The following is a 23794-nucleotide window of genomic DNA, read 5'->3' as shown; positions in this document are numbered from 1 at the left end:
AACTATCCCTTTAACATTGAGGGGGGATTAATAAAAATCACCTAATAGCAGGAACAGCACCACCTAGTGGTCATAACCTGATAATATCAGGATGTAGGATGGGACATAAACCTAACAACTTCAATGACAAAATTCTCTGAACATGGAAAAAAAATAACATTCACCAAATTCACTGAGAATACATTACATAGGATGAAGAAACAATACTCCAAGCTGCAGCGCCATACTACTTGTCAGACATAGAGAACTGATACTGTATACTCATTGTTGGTTTGGGATTGGCGTAGGGTGTGGGTGTCACGATCGTTCATGAACGAGAAGGACCAAGGCGCAGCGTGATATGCATTCATATTTATTAACGACTAAACACACGACAAAACAACAAACGAAACGTGAAGTCCAAGGTAGCATACAAACAACATACCTTTACGGAACAAGATCCCACAACCCACTAGTGCCAACAGGCTACCTAAGTATGTCCCCAATCAGAGACAACGAGCTACAGCTGCCTCTGATTGGGAACCACCCTGGCCAACATAGATCTAAACGATCTAGAAACTAACATAGACAAACCCAACACAGAAAATACACACCCTGACTCAACAAATAAGTCCCTAGAGTCAGGGCGTGACAGTACCCCCCCCCCCAAAGGTGCGGACTCCAACCGCGCCACATAAACCTAACAGGGTAGGGGCCGGATCCGGCTCCGGGTGTGACCACCACTTACTCTCCACCTCCCCGTTGCGCCCCTGGTCTGGTCTGGACCTTGGCGCGCTGCTTCCTCTCTCCTTCCTCCCACGAAGTACCACGCCCTGTCTGGACCCTGGTGTGGGAGACCCCTAACCTGGAGAGAGGCTGACGTCTGGGTCTGGACTGGAACCGCTGACTGGAGCTGGACCCGACGACGGTGGATCGAACTGCTCTGGCTCCGGAGTAGAGCCGCTGACCGGAGCTGGACTGGACCCCGGTGGAGCGGATTGCTCTGACTCCGGAGTGGAGCAGCTGACCGGTGCCGGACCAGGCACCGGTGGAACAGGCACGGGCCGTGCCGGACTGGACACACGCACCACTGGCTTGGTGCGGGGAGCAAGAACGGGCTGGACTGGGCTGACGACGCGCACCCCTGGCTTGGTGCGGGGAGCAGGAACGGGCCGGACTGGGCTGACGACGCGCACCACTGGCTTGGTGCGGGGAGCAGGAACGGGCCATACCGGACTGGCGACGCGCACCACTGACCTGGTGCGGGGAGCAGGAACGGGCCGGACTGGGCTGACGACGCGCACCACTGGCTTGGTGCGGGGAGCAGGAACGGGCCGTACCGGACTGGCGACGCGCACCACTGGCCTGGTGCGGGGAGCAGGAACAGGCCGGGCCGGGCTGGCGACGCGTACCACTGGCTTGGTGCGAGGGACAGGAACAGGTCGGACCGGACTGGCGACGCGCACCACTGGCTTGATGCAGGAGCAGGAACAGGCCGAACCATACTGGGAACACCCACCACTGGCTTAGTGCAGGAATCAGGAACGGGCCGGACCGGACTGGCGACACGCACCACTCGATTGGTGCGAGGAGCGGGACTGGGTTCCTTCATTAACCCCCGCTCCTTCTGCTGCCTAACCAGCTCCTCTCGCCGTGCCTCTACACTTTCCTTCTGCTCCCTCTGAACCAATGACCCCCTTAATCTGGCGGCCTCCTCTGCTAAACGGCTGATCCGCTCTATCGCGGCCTCCTGCTGCCTCGTCGTCCACGGCGTGAGCCCCCCCCTAAAACATTTTTGGGCTTGTCTCTCCCCCGTGATCATGGCCTCCATCCCTCTTGCCAGACTCTCGCTCATCTCCTCCCAAGTCCATCCTCTCTCCTCGTCACGCTGCTTGATCTAGGATTGGTGGGATCTTCTGTCACGATCGTTCATGAACGAGAAGGACCAGGGCGCAGCGTGATATGCATTCATATTTATTAACGACTAAACACACGACAAAACAACAAACGAAACGTGAAGTCCAAGGTAGCATACAAACAACATACCTTTACGGAACAAGATCCCACAACCCACTAGTGCCAACAGGCTACCTAAGTATGGTCCCCAATCAGAGACAACGAGCTACAGCTGCCTCTGATTGGGAACCACCCTGGCCAACATAGATCTAAACGATCTAGAAACTAACATAGACAAACCCAACACAGAAAATACACACCCTGACTCAACAAATAAGTCCCTAGAGTCAGGGCGTGACAGTGGGAGGTCTGTGGGTGGCTTTTGACCATTTATTTGGATTCCTCATGTCTTACTCATTGCTAGAAACATTTTCGCTAGGTACTATATTTATTAAATATTTTATGAATCCTATAAATTAAAATGTCAAATTTGGATGCAATCAATTAGCTTAATTTCTCAGAGATCAAATTATATTTCAACAAAATAATGTTGCAGGAATGCTAATCTCATCTGTTTCTAAACTATATCAGAACAATGGTGGGTGTCTTTGCTTGTTGGAATGACATGGAACGACTCCATTATCAATCACACTGGTTTACTGTATCGCTACAGTGTGACAAATGATGCGGTGGAGAATGCAATTAGAGAGAACAAACAGAAGGCCAACAGGTCTTTGTATAAATAAATTAAACACACCAGCAGGTCTGAGCCAAACCCACCAGGGACCAGACAACACCTCCCCATTCCTTAACAGGCTTCCAGTGTGTGTGTGTATGTGTGTATGTGTGCATGTGTGTATGCATGAGCCATACCCAGAGGGACCGCTCTATACAACACCTCCCAATCCCCTAACAGGCTACCAGAGTGCACTCTGTTGTCCCAGAGGCCCTTACAGCAAGCGGTGTCAGACCATTTAAGGGCCGCTGGTTTAGAGAGAGCCTGCACTTCTTAGCTGTTATCTTCATTCAGGCATTTCTTAAAGTGACAAGAGGGGAAAGTGGCCAGTACAGATGTGCTAAAAGTGTCTGTGTAGGAGAAAGGAGAGGGACAAATTTGCGTGCGGCACGGCACGGCGCACACACACAAACACGCACATAAATGAGTTATTGGCGGATGCAGCTAAAGGGACCATGCTGTTCTAATGGCCGAAGGACTAAAGGCAACGAGGCAAGAGTAAATCAATCCCACGGCTCAGGATAAAAGAGGGAACACACACAATATTGTGCAAATCTAGATCTGCTCAAGCAGAACTGTGGTGGGTGGACACACAGGGTTGGTGTGCGGTCCCGGTTAGGAAAGGTATTCTGGTATCAAAACAATATGCAAATTGATATCGCACCTGTGTAAGGGAGGAGAGAGTCATTATAAAAGTGAAGGCCAAAACACAAAGCTGTGTTTGGACAGCGATGTCAGTAAACAAAACAGATTATACACTGTTGCAATTATGAAGTTGCTGTTGTTTTCAACACAATGAATTGTCTTCTAACCGGATATATTATGTCTGTGTCTGTCTCTCTCCTCACATATCTTTCTCTTCCCCTCTGCTCTTCTCTTATTTCCTGTCTCTTTCTTTACTCCTGCCCAACTCCTGCCCTTTTCTCTCTCTCTCTCTCTCTCTCTCTCTCTCTCTCTCTCTCTCTCTCTCTCTCTCTCTCTCTCTCTCTCTCTCTCTCTCTCTCTCTCTCTCTCTCTCAATTCAATTTCAATTTCAATTCAAGGGCTTTATTGGCATGGGAAACGTGTGTTAACATTGCCAAAGCAAGTGAAGTAGATAGTAAACAAAAGTGAAATAAACAATAAATATTAACAGTAAACATTTACACTCAGAAGTTTCAAAAGAATAAAGACATTTCAAATGTCATATTATGTATATTTACAGTGTTGTAACACTGTGCAAATAGTTAAAGTACAAATGGGAAAATAAATAAACATAAATATGGGTTGTATTTACAATGGTGTTTGTTCTTCACTGGTTGCCCTTTTCTTGTGGCAACAGGTCACAAATCTTGCAGCTGTGATGGCACACTGTGGTTTTTCACCCAGTAGATAAGGGAGTTTATCAAAATTGGGTTTGTTTTCGAATTCTTTGTGGATCGCTGTAATCTGAGGGAAATATGTGTCTCTAATATGGTCATACATTTGGCAGGAGGTTAGGAAGTGCAGCTCAGTTTCCACCTCATTTTGTGGGCAGTGTGCACATAGCCTGTCTTCTCTTGAGAGCCAGGTCTGCCTACGGAGGCCTTTCTCAATAGCAAGGCTATGCTCACTGAGTCTGTACATAGTCAAAGCTTTCCTTAAGTTTGGGTCAGTCACAGTGGTCAGGTATTCTGCCACTGTGTACTCTCTGTTTAGGGCCAAATAGCATTCTAGTTTGCTCTGTTTATTTGTTTGTTCTTTCCAATGTGTCAAGTAATTCTCTCTCTCTCTCTCTCTCTCTCTCTCTCTCTCTCTCTCTCTCTCTCTCTCTCTCTCTCTCTCTCTCTCTCTCTTTCTCTCCCTACCTCCCTCCCTCTATCCCCTCACTCTCTCCTGCAGGTTTACTATCTGCCATAAGACAGAGGTGGTGAAGAATACGTTGAATCCAGTGTGGCAGTCATTCACCATTCCAGTCAGAGCACTCTGCAACGGGGACTTTGACAGGTATAGAACTCACCTCTCGCCTCTCTCACCCCCTCTTGCCTCCCTCATCCCATCTCACACCCTCTCATCCCGCTGATCCTTCTCACCCCCTCACCCTCACTCTTCTTCACTGCCAGGCAATCAAGGCCTTCATATATATTGGACATACATCTCATGCTCTTTGTTCTATTCCGAATGATTTGTAATCGTGGAGGTGTTGTCACTCCTGCTTACAGAAAGCTTTGCACATTTACGTCTCTTCTGCACTTTATTGCTAGTGATTTGGCTGGAAAATGCTCAAAGATTCACAGAATATAATGTAATAAAATCTAAAAGGATTGCATCATATTTCAGGGGTCAGATTGTTATTTAGTAGGCTTATAGGCCTAAACTGTTTTACCAAAGCAACACAAAAATGTGACATGCTGAAAGAATGACAGTGATAATTTAGTAACAGAGTCTATTTTATTAATCGAGAGTTGATAGACTGAAATACTCGCATTACAGAATTTAAACTGAACTACAAATGTATTAGGGATCAGGGGACGGACTATGATGGAGTCACAGCACAAGTGTACGGCAAGGTATAATGTGTAGGCCTCATTTCCACCTGTACCTTAAGATCGAGCCAGAGTAGACTTCTATAACATTTCCATAGACATGCCACTGTAGGCTATAATATTACTGAAGCCTATTATTTTCAAATCTGATATAGCAACTGAATTAGACTATTCTTCACATTACACAAAAGTGTAGAAAGCACTCAGCAGCTCAATATCTCTATCCTCCACAGCACTGTCCAGAATGAACGGTGGGTGGGTGGTGGGATGGTCACCCAATACTGCTTCCAGCGCAGAATAAAATGGGCATTGGGTTCTCCCGTTCCCACTCCTGCTATTACAATCCTTGGCCTTTCTGTACGATGTTTTCAAATATTTGATTTTGCACTGGCATTGAACATGGGAACGGGTTAAAATAATTTGGGATGATATTCTATCTCTTTATAAATATCTTTATTTCTATATGCGTTATCTAATTTTGATTGGACTGTGGCATCCAACCGGTGTGATTTCTTTTTAGAGGGTCGCCAAATGCTTTTGGGGACGGGCAGAAAAATGTAACGTCGATCCATGGAGGCAAAAAGGGACAATGTCGGAGTTTAATTCAATAAGAGAAAAGCTGCGAAATGGAGAGTTGAAAATAAAGAGGAGGGCCAGAAAAGTAATGTTTGGGAGAGATTTGGTGAAGTGTTAAAAGAGGATGATAGCAGTGTTAGGCTCTATACAAATTCGACAGTCACAAGACAGTACTTCAAATAGGCCTATGGCACGTCAAGGGAACTGTAGCCTACTGTTCAAATTGGTTAAATGGAAACTGAAATCAGGACACTGACTGTAGGTCTATAACCTCTCACACCCTTAATATTACCTCCTGCAGAATGAAGCATTTCTTGCAGTAAAATTATACACCAAATGTCGGCAACATTTTGAGAAATATGATTTATTTATTTCAGCATCTTGAGAGAATGAGTATGCACAGTTAAATACCGTCTGTGGAGGTGCTATCTTTATCAGCATCATAAAAGTTTATACATTTTACATTTTAGTCAGTAAGCAGACGCTCTTATCCAGAGCGACTTACAGTTAGGGAGTGCATACATTTTTTTTTCATACTATAGTATTTCAACCACATAAAATAGCCTATGTATCCAGTCATAACTGAAATCAGAGGGCTTGTAAGTAAGCATTTCACGGTAAGGTTGTATTCGGCGTATGTGACAAATAACATTTTATTTTATTTTATTTGAAACATGTTGGTTCGTTTTCACAACTTTCTATTTCCTTACTACTGGTCAAACTGATTTTAACTGAATTTTTTCACAGAGAATCTTTCCAGTTTTTTTTAGATTGCATTTTCTCCCCGGCCCCTCAGCGAAAGAAGCAGAGATGACAGAGAAAAGTTTATCGATGTCAGATAGATTGAAGCATTCATTCTATCGATTTATGACATTATTCTGGTGAGCAAGGGTTTACTTAGTCTTCTAGGGCAACATATAATGACAGAAGAGAAGCTGCATGTATCTAATTATAACAGGTTGACTAAAACATAGCCTACCAAAATGTCAGAAATTATAAGCAGAAACATAGGCTATCTAAAGCAGGCAAAAAAATGGTTCCGCTGTCTCTGACTGTAGCCTACAGCGCATGATCTATATTAGCGGGTTAGGGTCGGGTGCGGGCCTCAGATTTTCACTTTATCACATATAGTCGGGCGGTTGGGGATGGGTTATTAGCAATAATTGCGGGCGGGAATTCAACTTTATGGTCACAAGATTATTACTGACAATACCCCTGGGAATATGGATATCTGTAGTACTACGATGATGTAATAGTGGGAGGAGTAACCTGAGCAGGGGTTGGGCCTTTTTTTTGTCAATGTTTTGTAAGAGCATCCTCGATGTAGCCCGAGAGAACTCTTGCCCCTCTTCTATTTGGATGCAAGCCATCCAAAACTTGGGCCTCACCCAGAATTGTAAAAATTCAAATCCATCAAGGAACAGCAGGATTTAAGCCTGTAGTGTAGACCGAGGAGACGACTAAAGTCTGACATGCTTATACTCAGGTCAGAAACAGTGATCCCGGCTACAAGAACCAACCGTGATGTGAGACAAGCTTTGCCGGTGACAGCCAGGTAACCTAGCTAGTCAGAGCTAATCGGGGATAGACTGCTAATGATAGTTCCAGGAGCCGAACAAGGTGTGTTAAGAACAGCACTAACACCGTGGTCCCGAAAGAAAACACTTAAAACAAAATATATAAGTGTCTAAAAGTATAAAATGTATAGCGAAGTGTTTTTAAAAAGTATAAAACACGAAGTGTTGTGTCGCCCCTCCAAACTTTCTGCTTCTTACTTCCTGGTCTACTTCCTGGTCAAGTTACCTTTAACAGGTAATTAACATCTACAGTACATTTCCCCCACTCACCCCCTGTCCATCTCTTAGCCATCCACACTCTTATGTCCAGAGTGGGTTGTGTTTGTGGATTGACAGTGATTAAAAGTTGAGGTGCAGCCAAAAATTACAGGAAATATATTAAATGAAGCAAAATGGCAGTCAACGATTTTAAACGAAAAGGAATCATTACTAAAGTACTTATTTAACAACGACAGACTCTTGGGCTGAAATCAGTGTTTAATGATTTTTGCCCTGAATGGCCTGGTCTCAGTGATAAGCTTCTATCTATAGTGTTAACAGTCAACATAATTACATCGTAATCTCCACATGTCGCTCTGTCATGGTCCACTTACCACTATAAGCCCCCTGAAACGGTAAGCTGGATATGATAGGACCTAAGACCATAAGGCCGTAAGATAGGCTCTATGACCACTTAAAACTAGAATCATTAATTAAAACAATAACAAAGCGGATACCCCACCTCTGTTTTGGTAAAAAGCTGAGGAATGGGAGAAATGAATCCACTCTCAAATTCATAGACAGAGCTATGGATGCAATGACTGTTCATCCATGATATCACATTTCTAGTTTTAACCGTGTTTTGAGGCTATACAGTGTTTGTTTACATTTACATTGTTTACAAACATTGGAGTAAAGCAAGCTTATATTTTGGGTTCTGATGGGGTTCGACAGTTGAACTAAGCTCATGAGGCATTTATGAGTTATATTCTTCAAGAATCAATGGGTATATATCATTCATTTATAAGTCAAAAAATGGATGTAGCAACTAAGGAGATGAGACGTTGTGTAAGACATAAGAACAACAGAGAGAGAGGGAGAAAGACAGAAAGAAAGGACTTAGACATGAATTGACTCGAGAGAAAGAGAGGAAGAATAAGAAAGCGAGAGAGGAATGAGAAAGAAAGGATTTTTAAAAGAACTTTGGCATACGTTTGGTGGACGTTGGATGCTACTTGCTCTGTACAGGTCAAAGCAGGATTTCGCTCCAGCCTCCCTCCCTGCCTTCCTGCCTTCTCTCTCTCTTTCTCTCTCTCTCTCTCTCTCTCTCTCTCTTCTCAGAAAAGGCTGAGTTGCTTAGCCTTCTGTGACAAATTACTGCACCCGAATTCTGCAGAAATAAATCCAAATAGAATCCCCAGGCTTTTTCTCTATGTCTAGATAGAAATGTATTGGGGGTGCCCCAAAGGAGTGTGGGTAAACAGGTCGGGTCACTGAGTGTCAGCTGACAAATCAAACATCAGCCGTAATGAGGTCATCACCCTGTCAGAACCAATCAGACATGGGGGATTGAGATGTGTTACAGGAGAGCCTTTCTACCTCTTTCTAACACACACACACGCAGACACAAAACAAAAATACACACGCACAAACACAGGCATGTATGCACGCACACACTTTAGCACGGACGCACGTGTATGCACACACACATATGCATATACACACACAAACACATGTGCGCACACACACACACACACTCTGCCTCAGTGTGAGTGAAATAGGATCCAACAGGGGCAGACCTAGAAACATTACATGTGTTATGAGATATCACAGAGCCCAGAGCAGAGAACAGCCAACAGGTTCCACACTGTGTGTGTGTGTGTGTGTGTGTGTGTGTGTGTGTGTGTGTGTGTGTGTGTGTGTGTGTGTGTGTGTGTGTGTGTGTGTGTGTGTGTGTGCGTGCGTGCGTGCGTGCTTAGGTGTTATGTATAATGTGTATGTTGTGTGGTTAATATCTCCCGGCCATGTCCATTTTGTTTAGCATCAATCAACATCATAAATGACAAGTACCAACAGGCTGTGATTTGTAGACAGCAAATCAGACACAACAGAACCTAATTTATTCATGTAGTGTGTAGATGCATCCTGTCCTCTCCTTGAGTGTGCTGAGAAGAGAGGGATGAGAGGAAAGGAGAGGAAATGGGGATGTGGTGAATTTTGCCAGTCCTGCCTACGCTGTCTATATACTTCAGAGGACATTCCATCCCAGGACCGTCTTCCACATTAGCATGGTAATCTATCTGAGTATGTCTGAGTCAAAGCAACTATTTCTTCCCAGGCTGGAGATCACAAACAGAGCCATGAAATTAGGACTGAAGTGGTGTTGTTGTTTTTCACAAGCTTAGTAGCTCATTTACTCGTTCTTGATCTCTAGTGGTGTGTGTTAGTGAAGGAGACATATGCCCGTTTGAATCACCCTCTAAAATTATGTTAGGAACTCTACTTGGAAAATTGGTTTATTAGAGGGAAAACATTAGGGTTTTTAAAGCATGATTTCACTGGGAAGATATGACTGACTAGACAGCAACAGATGAAGACGTCCTGCCTTGCGTTACTGTTACTGTCTATGTTTGGTCTGGAGTTTTGGTCTGGAGTACACTTATAGAAAAAAAGGTGCTATCTAGATCCCAAAAGGGTTCTACCTGGAACCAAAAGGGTTCTCCTATGGGGACAGCCGAAGAACCCTTTTTTATAAGCGTATACAGACCTGTGACTGTTACTGCTTGGCGGACAGTCAAAGAGAGGATGACCAATAGGGCCTGCAGGGCATGATGTCTGTCATATTCCTCTCCGACATAACACACACGCATGCACACAAACACACACACGCACACACACTTAATTGATAATGCCCAAGAAGCCTGTGTTTGGAGGATATATTGGTACGGGTGTTGTCAGGCCCGAGACTTCGGCCGGCAAACCATGTCAATATATCCTCCAAGCACCAGCTTCGAGGGTCACCAACATATTTAAATATAGATTGACATATTTTCATTAAAAACGTTATTTTGAAAAATGTATTCATACTATTTCATCCTTCCACAAGATATAGTCCCAACACAAATCTAGGGTTGCTACCCAAGCCGGCTGGTCGTTCGTTCTATCGGTTCGGTTGCTAGAAACGCGACCCAGTCGTTCAGTGTTTTTGTTCTGTATCCAGTCGTTCGTTCTAAATGTTCCATTGCTATACTGCCTGGCAACGTTCTTATCCCTTGCTTGCTAGCTAGCCAACTACGGCTAACTTATAGTCACGTCAAAAAGTGCAGCAAAGTAGCTTTTCAAGTAACATTTATTGGGATTCATCCATAACAATGAGCTAATGAGGCGCGATTTCGCCTGGCATAGAAAATGTGCTCACTCGTCAGGACACTGTTGTTCAGAGGAGCTAGCCAACAACACAGCTAACACAATCACTTCAAACTGAAGCTGGAAAGACTGCAAACTAGCTGCACTTCATTTAGTTTGACCTTTTTTCAATTGCCATTTCTTTGTATATATCCATGATTTTGACTGGCTGAGAAAAGCTGCCTGACTGTCTGTCTCATCCTGAAACCCAACATGTTCATTACTATGGGACAGCTGGAGATCAAATTTGAATATTGAACCAATGTTGCAAATGTCGGAGAGACTGACAGCGAGGTTTATACAAATCTCCTCTGTTGAAAACTAAATGTTAGTCTAAAAGAAATGTGAGATAATGTCTAGATGCTTTTTATAGTGGAGATCAAGTTCATAAAGTGCCTGGCTGGGATGATGAGACAGTGGATTGCACAGTCAGATGGAACAGAGAAAATAGGCATTTTAACGTCATAGATTTAGCCGGTGGTCACTTGTGGAAACGGCTGGAATGCCGTTTTAACCAATCAGCATTCAGGATTAGACCCACCCGTTGTATAAACACACACACACTTCTTAGTTGATAGATCGTCCGGGGAAAAGACTCACAACCTTGAAGATACTGCAACCACAGGTAGAATAGAGGAGGGAGGGAGAGAGAGAGAGATGCAGGGAGGGAGGGAGGTAATATGTTAGGTGTGCCGTTTTTCTTTTACGGCAGAAAACATCTCTGATGTCTAACTTCATTTTATAGTCGGTTCACGTGGAAATGGGGAGATAGGGTAGAGAAAGATGGCGGGAGAGGAAGGGAGGGAGGGGGAGAGAGAGAAAGATGGAGGAAGAGAAAGTATTTTAGGTGTGCCACTTTTTGGCTCTGATGTCTCTTATTTGGAGTCTCATCTGTGTTAGTGTCATGGTGGGAGCTGGGGGAGAAGGGGGAGAGGGGCGAGACGAGGAAAGGAGAGAGAAAGATTAAACCGAGAGAAGGATGAAGCGATGCTTGGAACGTTTTATCATTCTGCAAAAAAACTCTCAACGGCATCACGTTTGTCACCCCCGTCATCGATTTGTCATCTGCTTTTGGGAAAATGTGGAGCCAGGTATTTTTAACCTGAGCAAATTTGCATTCGCTGTGGTTTAGCTCAGAGTTTTTACTTCTCATAGATACAAGTTGATCCTTCCTCTTTTGAGAATGTCAGCAACTAGCTATAGACGTTCATTCTACATATACAACGTTTCTTGCAACCATGCCAGTGTGAAACTTTATCTCAGAGTTTCTAACAGCCATAGATGAAAATGTATTAAAATACAGTGAAAATCTATTTACATTTATTCAAATCCATTACACATGCTTGTGGATAGTGTTGGATTACATGTACAGTGAGGGGAAAAAGTATTTGATCCCCTGCTGATTTTGTACGTTTGCCCACTGACAAAGAAATGATCAGTCTATAATTTTAATGGTAGGTTTATTTGAACAGTGAGAGACAGGATAACAACAAAAAAATCCAGAAAAAAACGCATGTCAAATTTTTTTGGGAAATTGATTTGCATTTTAATGAGGGAAATAAGTATTTGACCCCTCTGCAAAACATGACTTTGTACTTGGTGGCAAAACCCTTGTTGGCAATCACAGAGGTCAGACGTTTCTTGTAGTTGGCCACCAGGTTTGCACACATCTCAGGAGGGATTTTGTCCCACTCCTCTTTGCAGATCTTGTCCAAGTCATTAAGGTTTCGAGGCTGACGTTTGGCAACTCGAACATTCAGCTCCCTCCACAGATATTCTATGGGATTAAGGTCTGGAGACTGGCTAGGCCACTCTAGGACCTTAATGTGCTTCTTCTTGAGCCACTCCTTTGTTACCTTGGCCGTGTGTTTTGGGTCATTGTCATGCTGGAATACCCATCCACGACCCATTTTCAATGCCCTTTGATGCGGTGAAGTTGTCCTGTCCCCTTAGCAGAAAAACACCCCCAAAGCATAATGTTTCCACCTCCATGTTTGGTGGGGATGGTGTTCTTGGGGTCATAGGCAGCATTCCTCCTCCTCCAAACACGGCGAGTTGAGTTAATGCCAAAGAGCTCAATTTTGGTCTCATCTGACAACAACACTTTCACCCAGTTCTCCTCTGAATCGTTCAGATGTTCATTGGCAAACTTCAGACGGGCATGTATATGTGCTTTCTTGAGCAGGGGGACCTTGCGGGCGCTGCAGGATTGGAGTTTGTTCTGCTGCTGACATCTTGCTTTTAGGCCTACTAACAGTCCAGTTGAAGCCTTTCATGTTCCTGACTGTGAAATGACACATGCAACTCAAAAGGGATCCACTACTACACTACCTTTCAGCGCTGGTAGCTTATGCCAGCAGGTCGAGTGCGCGCTCGCGTGAGGGCAGAGAGGGGGTGGGGACATTTTACAAGATTCAAAAATGAGAAATAAGCTAATTTGATGGGCAATTGTGTGGCTCAATTGGTAGAGCATGGAGCTTGCAACGCCAGGGTTGTGGGTTCGATTCCCACACACAATCACAACACCTGCCTCAGGACATGTTCCTCATTTCAGCTTTGACTGGCACTCTTAAGCAGCTTGATCCCAATTACTCAGAATGTGTGTTTGTGTGCGTGCATTTGTGTATTCTAAAAGGTTCTTAGGACACCCATCTTTCAAAGCATATCTGACCACTCAAGCAAGACATTCCACTACACTAATTTCTTCATAAATAATTATCAACAGCTAAAGTTCGATAGCCTACAATGTGTTAATAGCCTACAATGTGTTAATAGCCTACAATGTGTTAATAGCCTACAATGTGTTAATAGCCTACAATGTGTTAATAGCCTACAATGTGTTACTAATAACAACGGACAGATGGTGATTCATTGTTATATTTCTACCATTTCTCTTGTGTATTACACCAATGAGCCATCGATAGGTGCTGTAGTTTGCCTAACATCTGTAATGTGTGTGTTTTCTCAATGCAGATATTGATTTATCAGTCTGTAAACTGAAGCCACATGTTTGATTCTCTGGTCTATGACACCCTTAAGCAAAGGATGCTTCAGTAACATATTTCTGTTGGTTTGTGTTTTCTGTCATTCCAGAACGATCAAGATAGAGGTGTATGACTGGGACCGAGATGGCAGGTGAGTGCAGGTGATGGTCAGATAGAGTAGAGGGAGTTTAAGCCAACAGTTTGTAATCAATGTGTGTTTTCATGGATTCACAATGTTGATTTTGTCGTTAGTAGTCATAGTATTACACTGAGTATACACTGAACACCTTCCTAATATTGAGTTGCACCCCCCACTTTTGCCCTCAGAAAAGCTTCAATTCATTGGGGCATGGACTCTACACGGTGTCGGAAGTGTTCCACAGGGATGCTGGCCCATGTTGACTCCAATGCTTCCCACAGTTGTGTCAAGTTGGCTGGATATCCTTTGGGTGGTGGAACATTCTTGATAAACACAGAAAATATTGCGGTTCTTGACATAAACCGATGCGCCTGGCACCTACTACCATTCCCCATTCAAAGGCAAATTTTTTTGTCACCTTCTGAATGGCACACATACACAATCCATGTCTCAAGGCTTAAAAATCCTTCTTTAACCTCTCCTCCCCTTTATCTACACTGAAGTGGGTTTAACAGGTGACATCTGTGGTCCTCTGTAGCTCAGCTGGTAGAGCACGGCGCTTGTAACGCCAAGGTAGTGGGTTCGATCCCCGGGACCACCCATACACAAAAAATGTATGCACGCATGACTGTAAGTCGCTTTGGATAAAAGCGTCTGCTAAATGGCATATTATTATTTATTATTACATCAATGAGGGAACATAGCTTTCACCTGGATTCACCTGGTCAGTCTGTCATGGAAAGAGCAGGTGTTCCTAATGTTTTGTACACTCAGTGTACGTTTCCCTACGAGTTTATTATTGGTCCAGAGGAACCTGAATGTAATATAACCATGTTTATCCTACAATTTTCACTGGCTCAATCCTAAGTAAACGGTGGAACAAAGTCGTGTCTATTGTGTTATTGAAATTACGGATGTCTTCCTGTGTTCAATTACGTTTCCCCCCATCCTCCCTCCACCTTATCTCTCCTGTGTTCTCTCCTCTCTCTTGTTCCCTCTCTTCTCCTCTCTCATCTCTTGGTCAGCCATGACTTCATAGGGGAGTTCACCACTAGTTACCGGGAGCTAGCTCGAGGCCAGAGCCAGTTCAATGTCTATGAGGTGAGCCTTTCTTTCTTTCTTACATTTATTTCATCAGATTCGGTTGTGGGGTGTCATAAAGTTTAGGGATGCGTCCCAAATGTATTTTATTTAACCTTTATTTAACCAGAATAATACCCTTGAGGTCCTCTTTTGCAAGGGGGACCTGGGCAAGGTCAAGTGACAACCTATTCCCTATAGTGCACTACTTTTAACCAGGGCACTAAATAGGGAATAGGGTGTCATTTGGGATGCACACTAAAACTCCTAAACTTCAGTCCTCCAGGATCACAGATGAAGTGTCTGTTGTTTTCATCCATGCTGCCTTTTCTTTATGCCTCTGGTCTAAATCAATGAATAATTGACTGGGACACCAATGTTACTGTTGCTCTCAAGCATTAGAGTCCTTGAGCTATTATTAATGTGTATAGAAAGTCTTATCTTATCCTATGAGTGTTGTGTTAGGAATGCCTCTGGAAAGTCCTCTAATGCCTAACAAGTGTATTTGAGGGTACTCTATGCATGACATGCAGGTGGTTCAAAGACAGTGTTACCAATATTTCAATACCCTTACTGCGTCACACCCCCCCTCACTCCTCCACCCAGTTCTCACCCTCTTTCCCCCTGCACTATTCTTGTTTATTTTGCAGAACAACTAATGAATGCTCCTCTCTGATCCCTCTGGTCCCTCCGACACACACATGTGTGTGTCTATGTGTGTGTGTGTGTGTGTGTCTGTGTGTGTGTGTATGTGCGCGTGCACATACACACGTTCTGTCCCCAACCAATGAGGGCCTACAGTAGCACCTAGATCTTCTGCACAGATTCTGTCAGACTTGGGCCCTTACAGTGAATCTCAGTAAGACAACAATAATGGTGTTCCAAAAAAGGTCCAGTTGCCAGGACCACAAATACAAATTCCATCTAGACACGTTGCCCTAGAGCACACAAAGAACTATACCTACCCCGGCCTAAACATCAGCACCACAGGTAACTTCCACAAATCTGTGAACGATCTGAGAGACAAGGCAAGAAGGGCCTTCAACGCCATCAAAAAGAACATACAACGTAACGTGCACAACGTAAAACACCAAATAATACACGAAGAGCAGAATTAGGACGATACCCGCTAATTAGCAAAATCCAGAAAAGAGCCATTAAATTCTACAACCACCTAAAAGGAAGCAATTCCCAAAACTTGCATAACATTTACATTTTTTAAAACATTTTTAGTCATTTAGCAGACGCTCTTATCCAGAGCAATTAGGGTTAAGTGCCTTGCTCAAGGGCACATCGGCAGATTTTTCGCCTGGTCGGCTCGGGGATTGGAACCGGCGACCTCTCGGTTGCTGGCACAGCGCTCTTGGCCACTAAGCTACCTGCCACCTCATAACAAAGCCATCCCCTACAGAGAGATGAACCTGGAGAAGAGTCCCCTCAGCAAGCTGGTCCTGCAGCACATTTAGACCCAACCAAATCATGAGAAAAGAAAAAGATAATAACTTGACACATTGGAAAGAATTAACCTAAAACCAGAGCAAATTGGAATGCTATTTGTCCCTAAACAGAGAGTACACCGTGGCAGAATACCTGGCCACTGTGACTGACCCAAAATGAAGGAATGCTTTGATTATGTACAGACTCAGTGAGCATAGCCTTGCTATTGAGAGAGGCCTGGCTCACAAAATGAGGTAAAAACCAAGACACATATTTCCCTCAGATTACACAGACCCACAAGGAAATCTAAAACAAATCCAATCTTGATAAACTCCCATATCTATTAGGTGAAATACCACAGTATGCCATCACAGCAGCAAGATTTGTGACCTGTTGCCACAAGAAAAGGGCAACCAGTGAAGCACAAACACCATTGTAAATACAACCCATATTTATGTTTGTTTATTTTCCCTTCTGTACTTCAACTATTTGCACATTGTTAGAACACTGTTCATAACCACAATATAACATTTGAAATATCTCTATTATTTTTAAACTTTTGTGAGTGTATGGTTTACTGTTCATTTCTGATTGTTTATTTCACTTTTGTTTATTATCTATTTCACTTGCTTTGGCAGTGTAAACATATGTTAAAGAGAAAGAGAATAGCTGACGGAGGGCACACACAGACACACACACTCTTCGGCCCATCTTTTAGACGTCACCTTGCTTCTATACATGGTGTTCACCATTAGTATTACCTGGCAGAGTGACAGAAACAGTGACAGAAATGTCCTTTAGTTTCAGCATCAGCAGGTATCTGTGCTGTCTGCATGTTAAACAGATTGTCTCACCTAGATTAGATTAGGGCCTGTCACCTCGGTGCTGCAGGGGACCTTAATGAGACCAGGCAGCTTTTGTCTTTGGAAGCACACGAGAAGGAGGGTTTTTTCTTTAGACTTTGATTCTTACTTTGGCACTGAAAACTCCAGTGAATCTCCTGCTCCTCATTCTCTCTCCCTAATTGTAAAAGGACTAATATTGTCTTGGATCAGTGGTTTGCTGTGATTTAGGGCTAGTTTCCCAGACTCAGATTACAGTAGACCAACTACTGGGCAAAACATCTTGCATCTTGTAATGGGGAGCTAATGCGAGTCCTCAGTTCTCAGTCACGGTTACACATCCCTCAATTATGGTTCACCGAACCATCTCAATTACACCCCCATTAGACACGCAATATGTGTGCCTGTCCTCTGTTTGTTCATGCATAGACAGTCTTCCTCCCACATCCAGCCTGTCAATAGTGTGGATCTGGCCCTCTCTCCAGATCCCATTCAGCCCCCAGCCCCATCTTCCAGTCCTGCCTTCCATCCGTCAGACCTAGGTTCAAATACTTTTGAAATCATTTTAAATACTTTAAAGGTTTCCTCTAGTCTACCTGGAGTGCCAGATTAGTGGGGTTTTCACTTTTGCAATTATTCTATTGGTTTCATTGTACCAGGCAAGTTCAATGAAACCCAGCTAAAGTATTTTAAATTATTTCAAATAGTATTTGAACCCAGATAATGCTTCTATCCATTAGGTGTGAGAGAGCGATAGATAGATGGGGGAGGGAGAGGGGGGAGAGAGAGAGGGAGATTGGGGAAGAGAGAGAGAGAGAGAGAGAGAGAGAGAGAGAGAGAGAGAGAGAGAGAGAGAGAGAGAGAGAGAGAGAGAGAGAGAGAGAGAGAGAGAGAGAGAGAGAGAGAGAGAGAGAGAGAGAGAGAGAGAGAGAGAGAGAGAGAGAGAGAGAGAATCAACTAATGGAATAGTCAACTAATGGAACATGAAACCTGTATCACACCCTCTCTTTCTCTTTCAGAGAAACAGCCTTTCCCCTACAGGAGATATCTGGTACTACACTTCTCATCGCTGTCTCCTTTCTTCCATAATGACTTGTTTTTTTCCTTCCTAAAAGCCCCCTGCTGTGAGGAGAATTCCCTCCATATCCACCATCCTCTAAATATCTCCTTAACAGACCATAATTGCTTATTCTTCCTCTCTAATTCTACCGTTTCGTTTCTTCTCCTCTTAGGTAGTGAATATCAAAAAGAAAATGAAGAAAAAAAAATATGTGAATTCTGGAACAGTGAGTATAGCCTGCACAGTATGAGCGTTAGAACATTCCTGTCATCCTTCGCTACTATCCATCCATCCCTCCCCCTTTCACTCTCCCTCACTCCTCACTCGCCTCCTCTGCACTTCTTCTTCTGGTAATTATTCTGGTTTTCTCTGATGGTTATCTGGGCTCTGTCGAAAGGAGCAGTGCTACCAAACATAGACTGTGACTGTCAATGCAGGTTTTGCTCATTAACTAGTATCTCCTCTTCTCTCGCCTTCCTGTTAATTAAAACTTGTGAAAGATGAAGAACACGTGTGTCCATCCGCTTCAGCTGTCCAAAGACATTAGACAATGGTCCCTGTCTCTGTCAGAGAAACACACAGAGCAGAGATGTGAGTTCTGAGAGCCAGCTAACTAGCTAGTGTAGTGTACATTGTTTCGTAACATTGACAGATGGAGGGAGGGAGTCGAGGGAGGAGGGGTGAGTAGGTAAAGTAAAGTTAGCGAAGTGAAGTGAAGCGAAGCGATCGAACAAGAGAGGGTGAGAGAGGTTCTTGAACAACGACAGCAGCAGAGAAACGTGGGAGGAAGGAGTGGAAGAAATGAATGAAGGAAGAAAGAAAGAAACGAAGGAAGGAAATAAGGAAGGAAGGAAGATTATGAAAGTCTCCCCTCACACCCCAGGAGAGATCAGAGAGTGGGAGTAGTGTAGTTAGCATCTCGTAGCACGCGGCGACTAATGTGATATCGGCTCGCTACGAAGACTGATTGCAGGGCCCAGCTCCCACGTTCCCATCCGCTCTCTATCTCTCTCTCTCTCCCTCTCCTCTCTCTCTCTCTCTCTCTCTCTCTCTCTCTCTCTCTCTCTCTCTCTCTCTCTCTCTCGTTCTCAAGCTTTCTCTCTCTCACCCTCTCTCTCTCATAAACCCAGATGGAGCTGTTCATATGCATCCCATCCTCACTCTCTCTTTCTTGTTCTATCTATCTGTCCACTCTCTCTCTTTCTCCCTCCACCACTCTCTCCATCCCTCTCCCCCGTGGTTTCAGAGAGTGTAGTAATGAACTCATCAGTCATCTACAGTATGTGTCTGTTATGAGAGTAGGTTGCGTCCCGCCACGTCCCACGTCTTTTTCAGGATGAGGAGGGTGATGTGCTATTGGATAGCGTGGCTCCGTCTGAGTGAACATATGCTGCCTGTTGGTGTATGTGGGGACTAGGGAGAGAGAGAGAGAGAGAGAGAGAGTGTGTGTGTGTGTGTGTGTGTGTGTGTGTGTGTGTGTATTGGAGAGGCCTGGATGTGGAGGGGTACTGAGGTTTTCATCTTTCTGTTTGTGCTTTCTCTCTTCCAGGTGACCCTCCTCTCCTTTTCAGTGGAATCAGAGTGCACCTTCCTGGATTACATCAAGGGAGGGTGAGAGGGAGGAGAAGGGAACACACACACCACATACAAACACACACTCGCACACATATGCACACACACTCTGTGATATAGACTATATATAATAAAGTATGTGGACATCCCTTCAAATTAGTGGATTTGGCTATTTAAGCCACACGCGTTGCTGACAGGTCTAAAGAAGCATGATATGAAGAAAATGTAGTCTATTTCGGAAGAAATGAATAGCATACTCTGAGTTGTCCTTATGTTAGGTCCTGATGTGGCTATGCCAAATGGCTGTGGGCTACACTAGTTAATTTAGCAGACAAGATTTGCTTATAATTCCGTGGCATTATTTTATATTATTTTATAGTATGAAGAATACAATTGAACAAAGCTGAATAAAATAGAAATATTTTCTCCAAACGATTTGAGGAAGTGCGCACATGCGGCTATTGTGTTGAGCGGTTAACAAATAAATAGGTACTCCTATATGTTTAATTTAGAGTTATTAATGTAACTTTAGCTGTTCTACAAACGTTGGGCTATATTTTTTGATTTTAATATATTGTAAGGCTGCATGATGAGATTCTAATGATGATTTGAAAAAAGTCGCTTGAAAGGCATGAGCTCTGCTTATTTTTTTGCGCAGGCTGCACACACTCCAATAGTCTCTCATTCACAATTTGACAAGCACTTGATAATGCCTCGAATTTCGCTGCATCCCATTTGTGGCGGTAAAGCACCCTAAAAAAATCCATGCATTTTGCGGCCCGGAGTGCTGCGTTGTTCCCTTCTCTCTGAGTGTGCTGCGCAATCTGAATCCCTCTCACTCGCATGGCTCTCCGTCACGTGATCGGTTCTTTCTCACAGGCTACAAATTAAAAAAGACACACCCGGGACGCAACTGCGCGCGTCCTTATCCAATTCCGAGGTCCATATTGAAGATATTGGAAGAACTTGTCCACATTTACTTTTCGTCAGCCAACAAGATGAATAGGCCTAACGAACAGCAGAAGCACTAGCCTATGTCAATCTACTATCCCCCATAGTACAAAAGTCAACCTATTCTATTCTGTGCGATAAATAAATATACCATACATAGTCTGTGACAGTTGTGGGATGCGATAGATCCCAAATTAATACAACACTAGCATCAAAAAACCTTATTTATGCAATGTGGCTGACGCAACAGATCAGAACGTTTAGCTTAAAATTGTGAAACTATTAGGCTATTTCTTCACATTATAAGCGCAGCAATGCACACATGGTAGTAGGCTATAAGCGCGAATGTTCCATTAGCGGAAAACACCATTATCAAAAGTGACCGCACATGCAATTATGCGTGTAATACTTTTATTATAAAGGTGCCTTTTTATGGTGAAAATGATCTTCCCCAAATTTGAAACTCAAGTGCTGCTTATATATGCCAGTTAGGCTCTACACCCCTTGTAAAGCGGATTAATGTGCTCAATTTTAAGAAGTTATTTGGCCACTTTAGTTGTGATACAAACCTTATTAAAAACCTATAGGCCTATGGGCTAGGCTACATGAGGTGTGAGACTATGATTCGAAAAAGTCGCAAAAAAAAGGCTTTGTTTCTTATGCTGGGCATCATTCACAAGTGATAATATATCATTCACAAGTGATAGGCTAATATTGTCACCCATCAGACGTTTCTTGATTTAATCTTGTCTTTACATATACTAAATTATATATGTGTAACATTTGTTTTGATTTAGAATGGACCATTATCATGCACCTGTATCGAAACAGGGGCAGCGGGAAAAAATATACATGTCATCTATGCACTTAAATAGCGAATGGAGGACGTTTTTCCCCGTGGTTTATTTTCATGCCAGCCAGGTAGGCTATACTCCTGTTGTAAATATAAGCAATGTGCTTAATATTAGGAAAGTTTAGAAATAAATATAGTAGGCATAGCCTATAAAAAGCTGATGGGCTCCTCCTCTTTTTATTAGCGGCCATCACTCTGTTTTCTCCCGCAATTGCATAGCCTATAGAAATGTTGGAAAACATGAGCTCATGGGCTCTCATGATGTGTTTGATTAGATTTTCGAATAGACTTGCATTGATGTCAGGGTAATTAGACGGACAATAGAGTGCTGAGTACCAGGCAGTTAGCAAGTTTGGTAGGCTACTAATGACCAGCAGCAGCATCAGAGCTTGGAGAAGCCTAATTACTGTGACTAAATGGTGATGTGGAATTTGACTGCCTTCAAGACTCATGACCTTCGGTTGTGGCAATAATCAGCAACAGCCCTATTTGTGCCAACTGTAAAGTTTGGTGGAGGAGGAATAATGGTCTGGGGCTGTTTTTCATGGTTCGGGCTAGGCCCCTTAGTTCCAGTGAAAGGAAATCTTAACGCGACAGCATACAATGACTCTAGACGTGGCAACAGTTTGCCCATGATTTTGAAATGAGATGTCCGACGAGCAGGTGTCCACATACTTTTGGTTATGTAGTCTACTTTTATGCACATCCACAGCATCTTACATCCACAGCATCTTACATCTCACAGCGCTTATCCCTGACTGGAATTATTCCATGCATTAATGAGTTCCTTTCTTTAAGACATACATTCTAGGCAATATACAGTTGAAGTCGGAAGTTTACAAACACCTTAGCCAAATACATTTAAACTCAGTTTTTCACAATTCCTGACATTTAATCCTAGTAAAAATTCCCTGTCTTAGGTCAGTTAGGATCACCACTTTATTTTAAGAATGTGAAATGTCAAAATATTTGTAGAGAGAATTATTTCTTTCAGCTTTTATTTCTTTCATCACATTCCCAGTGGGTCAGAAGTTTACATACACTCAATTTGTATTTGGTAGCATTGCCTTTAAATTGTTTAACTTGGGTCAAACGTTTTGGGTAGCCTTCCACAAGCTTCCCACAATAAGTTGGGTGAATTTTGGCCCATTCCTCCTGACAGAGCTGGTGTAACTGAGTCAGGTTTGTAGGCCTCCTTGCTCGCACATGCTTTTTCAGTTCTGCCCACACATTTTCTATAGGATTGAGGTCAGGGCTTTGTGATGGCCACTCCAATACCTTGACTTTGTTGTCCTTAAGCCATTTTGCCACAACTTTGGAAGTATGCTTGGGGTCATTGTTCATTTGGAAGACCCATTTGCGACCAAGCTTTAACTTCCTGACTGATGTCTTGAGATGTTGCTTCAATATATCCACATAATTTTCCTTCCTCATGATGCCATCTATTTTATGAAGTGCACCAGTCCCTCCTGCAGCAAAGCACCCCCACAGCATGATGCTGCCACCCCCGTGCTTCACGGTTGGGATGGTATTCTTTGGCTTGCAAGCCCCCCCTTTTTCCTCCAAACATAACAATGGTCATTATGGCCAAACAGTTCTATTTTTGTTTAATCAAACCAGAGGACATTTCTCCAAAAAGTATGATCTTTGTCCCCATGTGCAGTTGCAAACCGTAGTCTGGCTTTTTTATGGCGGTTTTGGAGCAGTGGCTTCTTCCTTGCTGAGCGGCCTTTCAGGTTATGTCGATATAGGACTTGTTTTACTGTGGATATAGATACTTTTGTACCTGTTTCCTCCAGCATCTTCACAAGGTCCTTTGCTGTTGTTCTGGGATTGATTTGCACTTTTCGCAACAAAGTATGTTCATCTCTAGGAGACAGAACGCGTCTCCTTCCTGAGCGGTATGATGGCTGCATGGTCCCATGGTGTTTATACTTGCTTACTATTGTTTGTACAGATGAATGTGGTACCTTCAGGCGTTTGGAAATTGCTCCCAAGGATGAACTAGACTTGTGGAGGTCTACCATTTTTTTTCTGAGGTCTTGGCTGATTTATTTTGATTTTCCCATGAAGTCAAGCAAAGAGTCACTGAGTTTGAAGGTAGGCCTTGAATTACATCCACAGGTACACCTCCAATTGACTCAAATGATGTCAATTAGCCTATCAGAAGCTTCTAAAGCCATGACATCATTTTCTGAAATTTTCCAAGCTGTTGAAAGGCACA

The 23794-nt window shown here is 43.5% G+C and overlaps 1 protein-coding gene across 3 annotated transcripts in view; it reads left to right on the top strand.

Moving 5' to 3' along the window:
• LOC311133774 (copine-5) overlaps positions 1–23794 on the top strand; it is a gene marked incomplete at both ends in the record, with an annotated part of 271494 nt that overhangs the window by 196911 nt on the left and 50789 nt on the right. For all 3 annotated transcript variants that reach the window (XM_084167331.1, XM_084167329.1, XM_084167330.1), the window contains 5 exons: positions 4472–4576; positions 13746–13787; positions 14801–14876; positions 18367–18420; positions 19744–19805. In XM_084167331.1, coding sequence (XP_084023457.1) covers positions 4472–4576; positions 13746–13787; positions 14801–14876; positions 18367–18420; positions 19744–19805 — 339 coding nt within the window. The remainder of the gene's footprint in view (positions 1–4471; positions 4577–13745; positions 13788–14800; positions 14877–18366; positions 18421–19743; positions 19806–23794) is intronic.

Source organism: Coregonus lavaretus (assembly GCF_964263955.1).
Source record: "Coregonus lavaretus genome assembly, chromosome: 8".
NCBI lineage: Eukaryota > Metazoa > Chordata > Actinopteri > Salmoniformes > Salmonidae > Coregonus > Coregonus lavaretus.
This window is presented reverse-complemented; position numbering and strand designations above follow the sequence as displayed.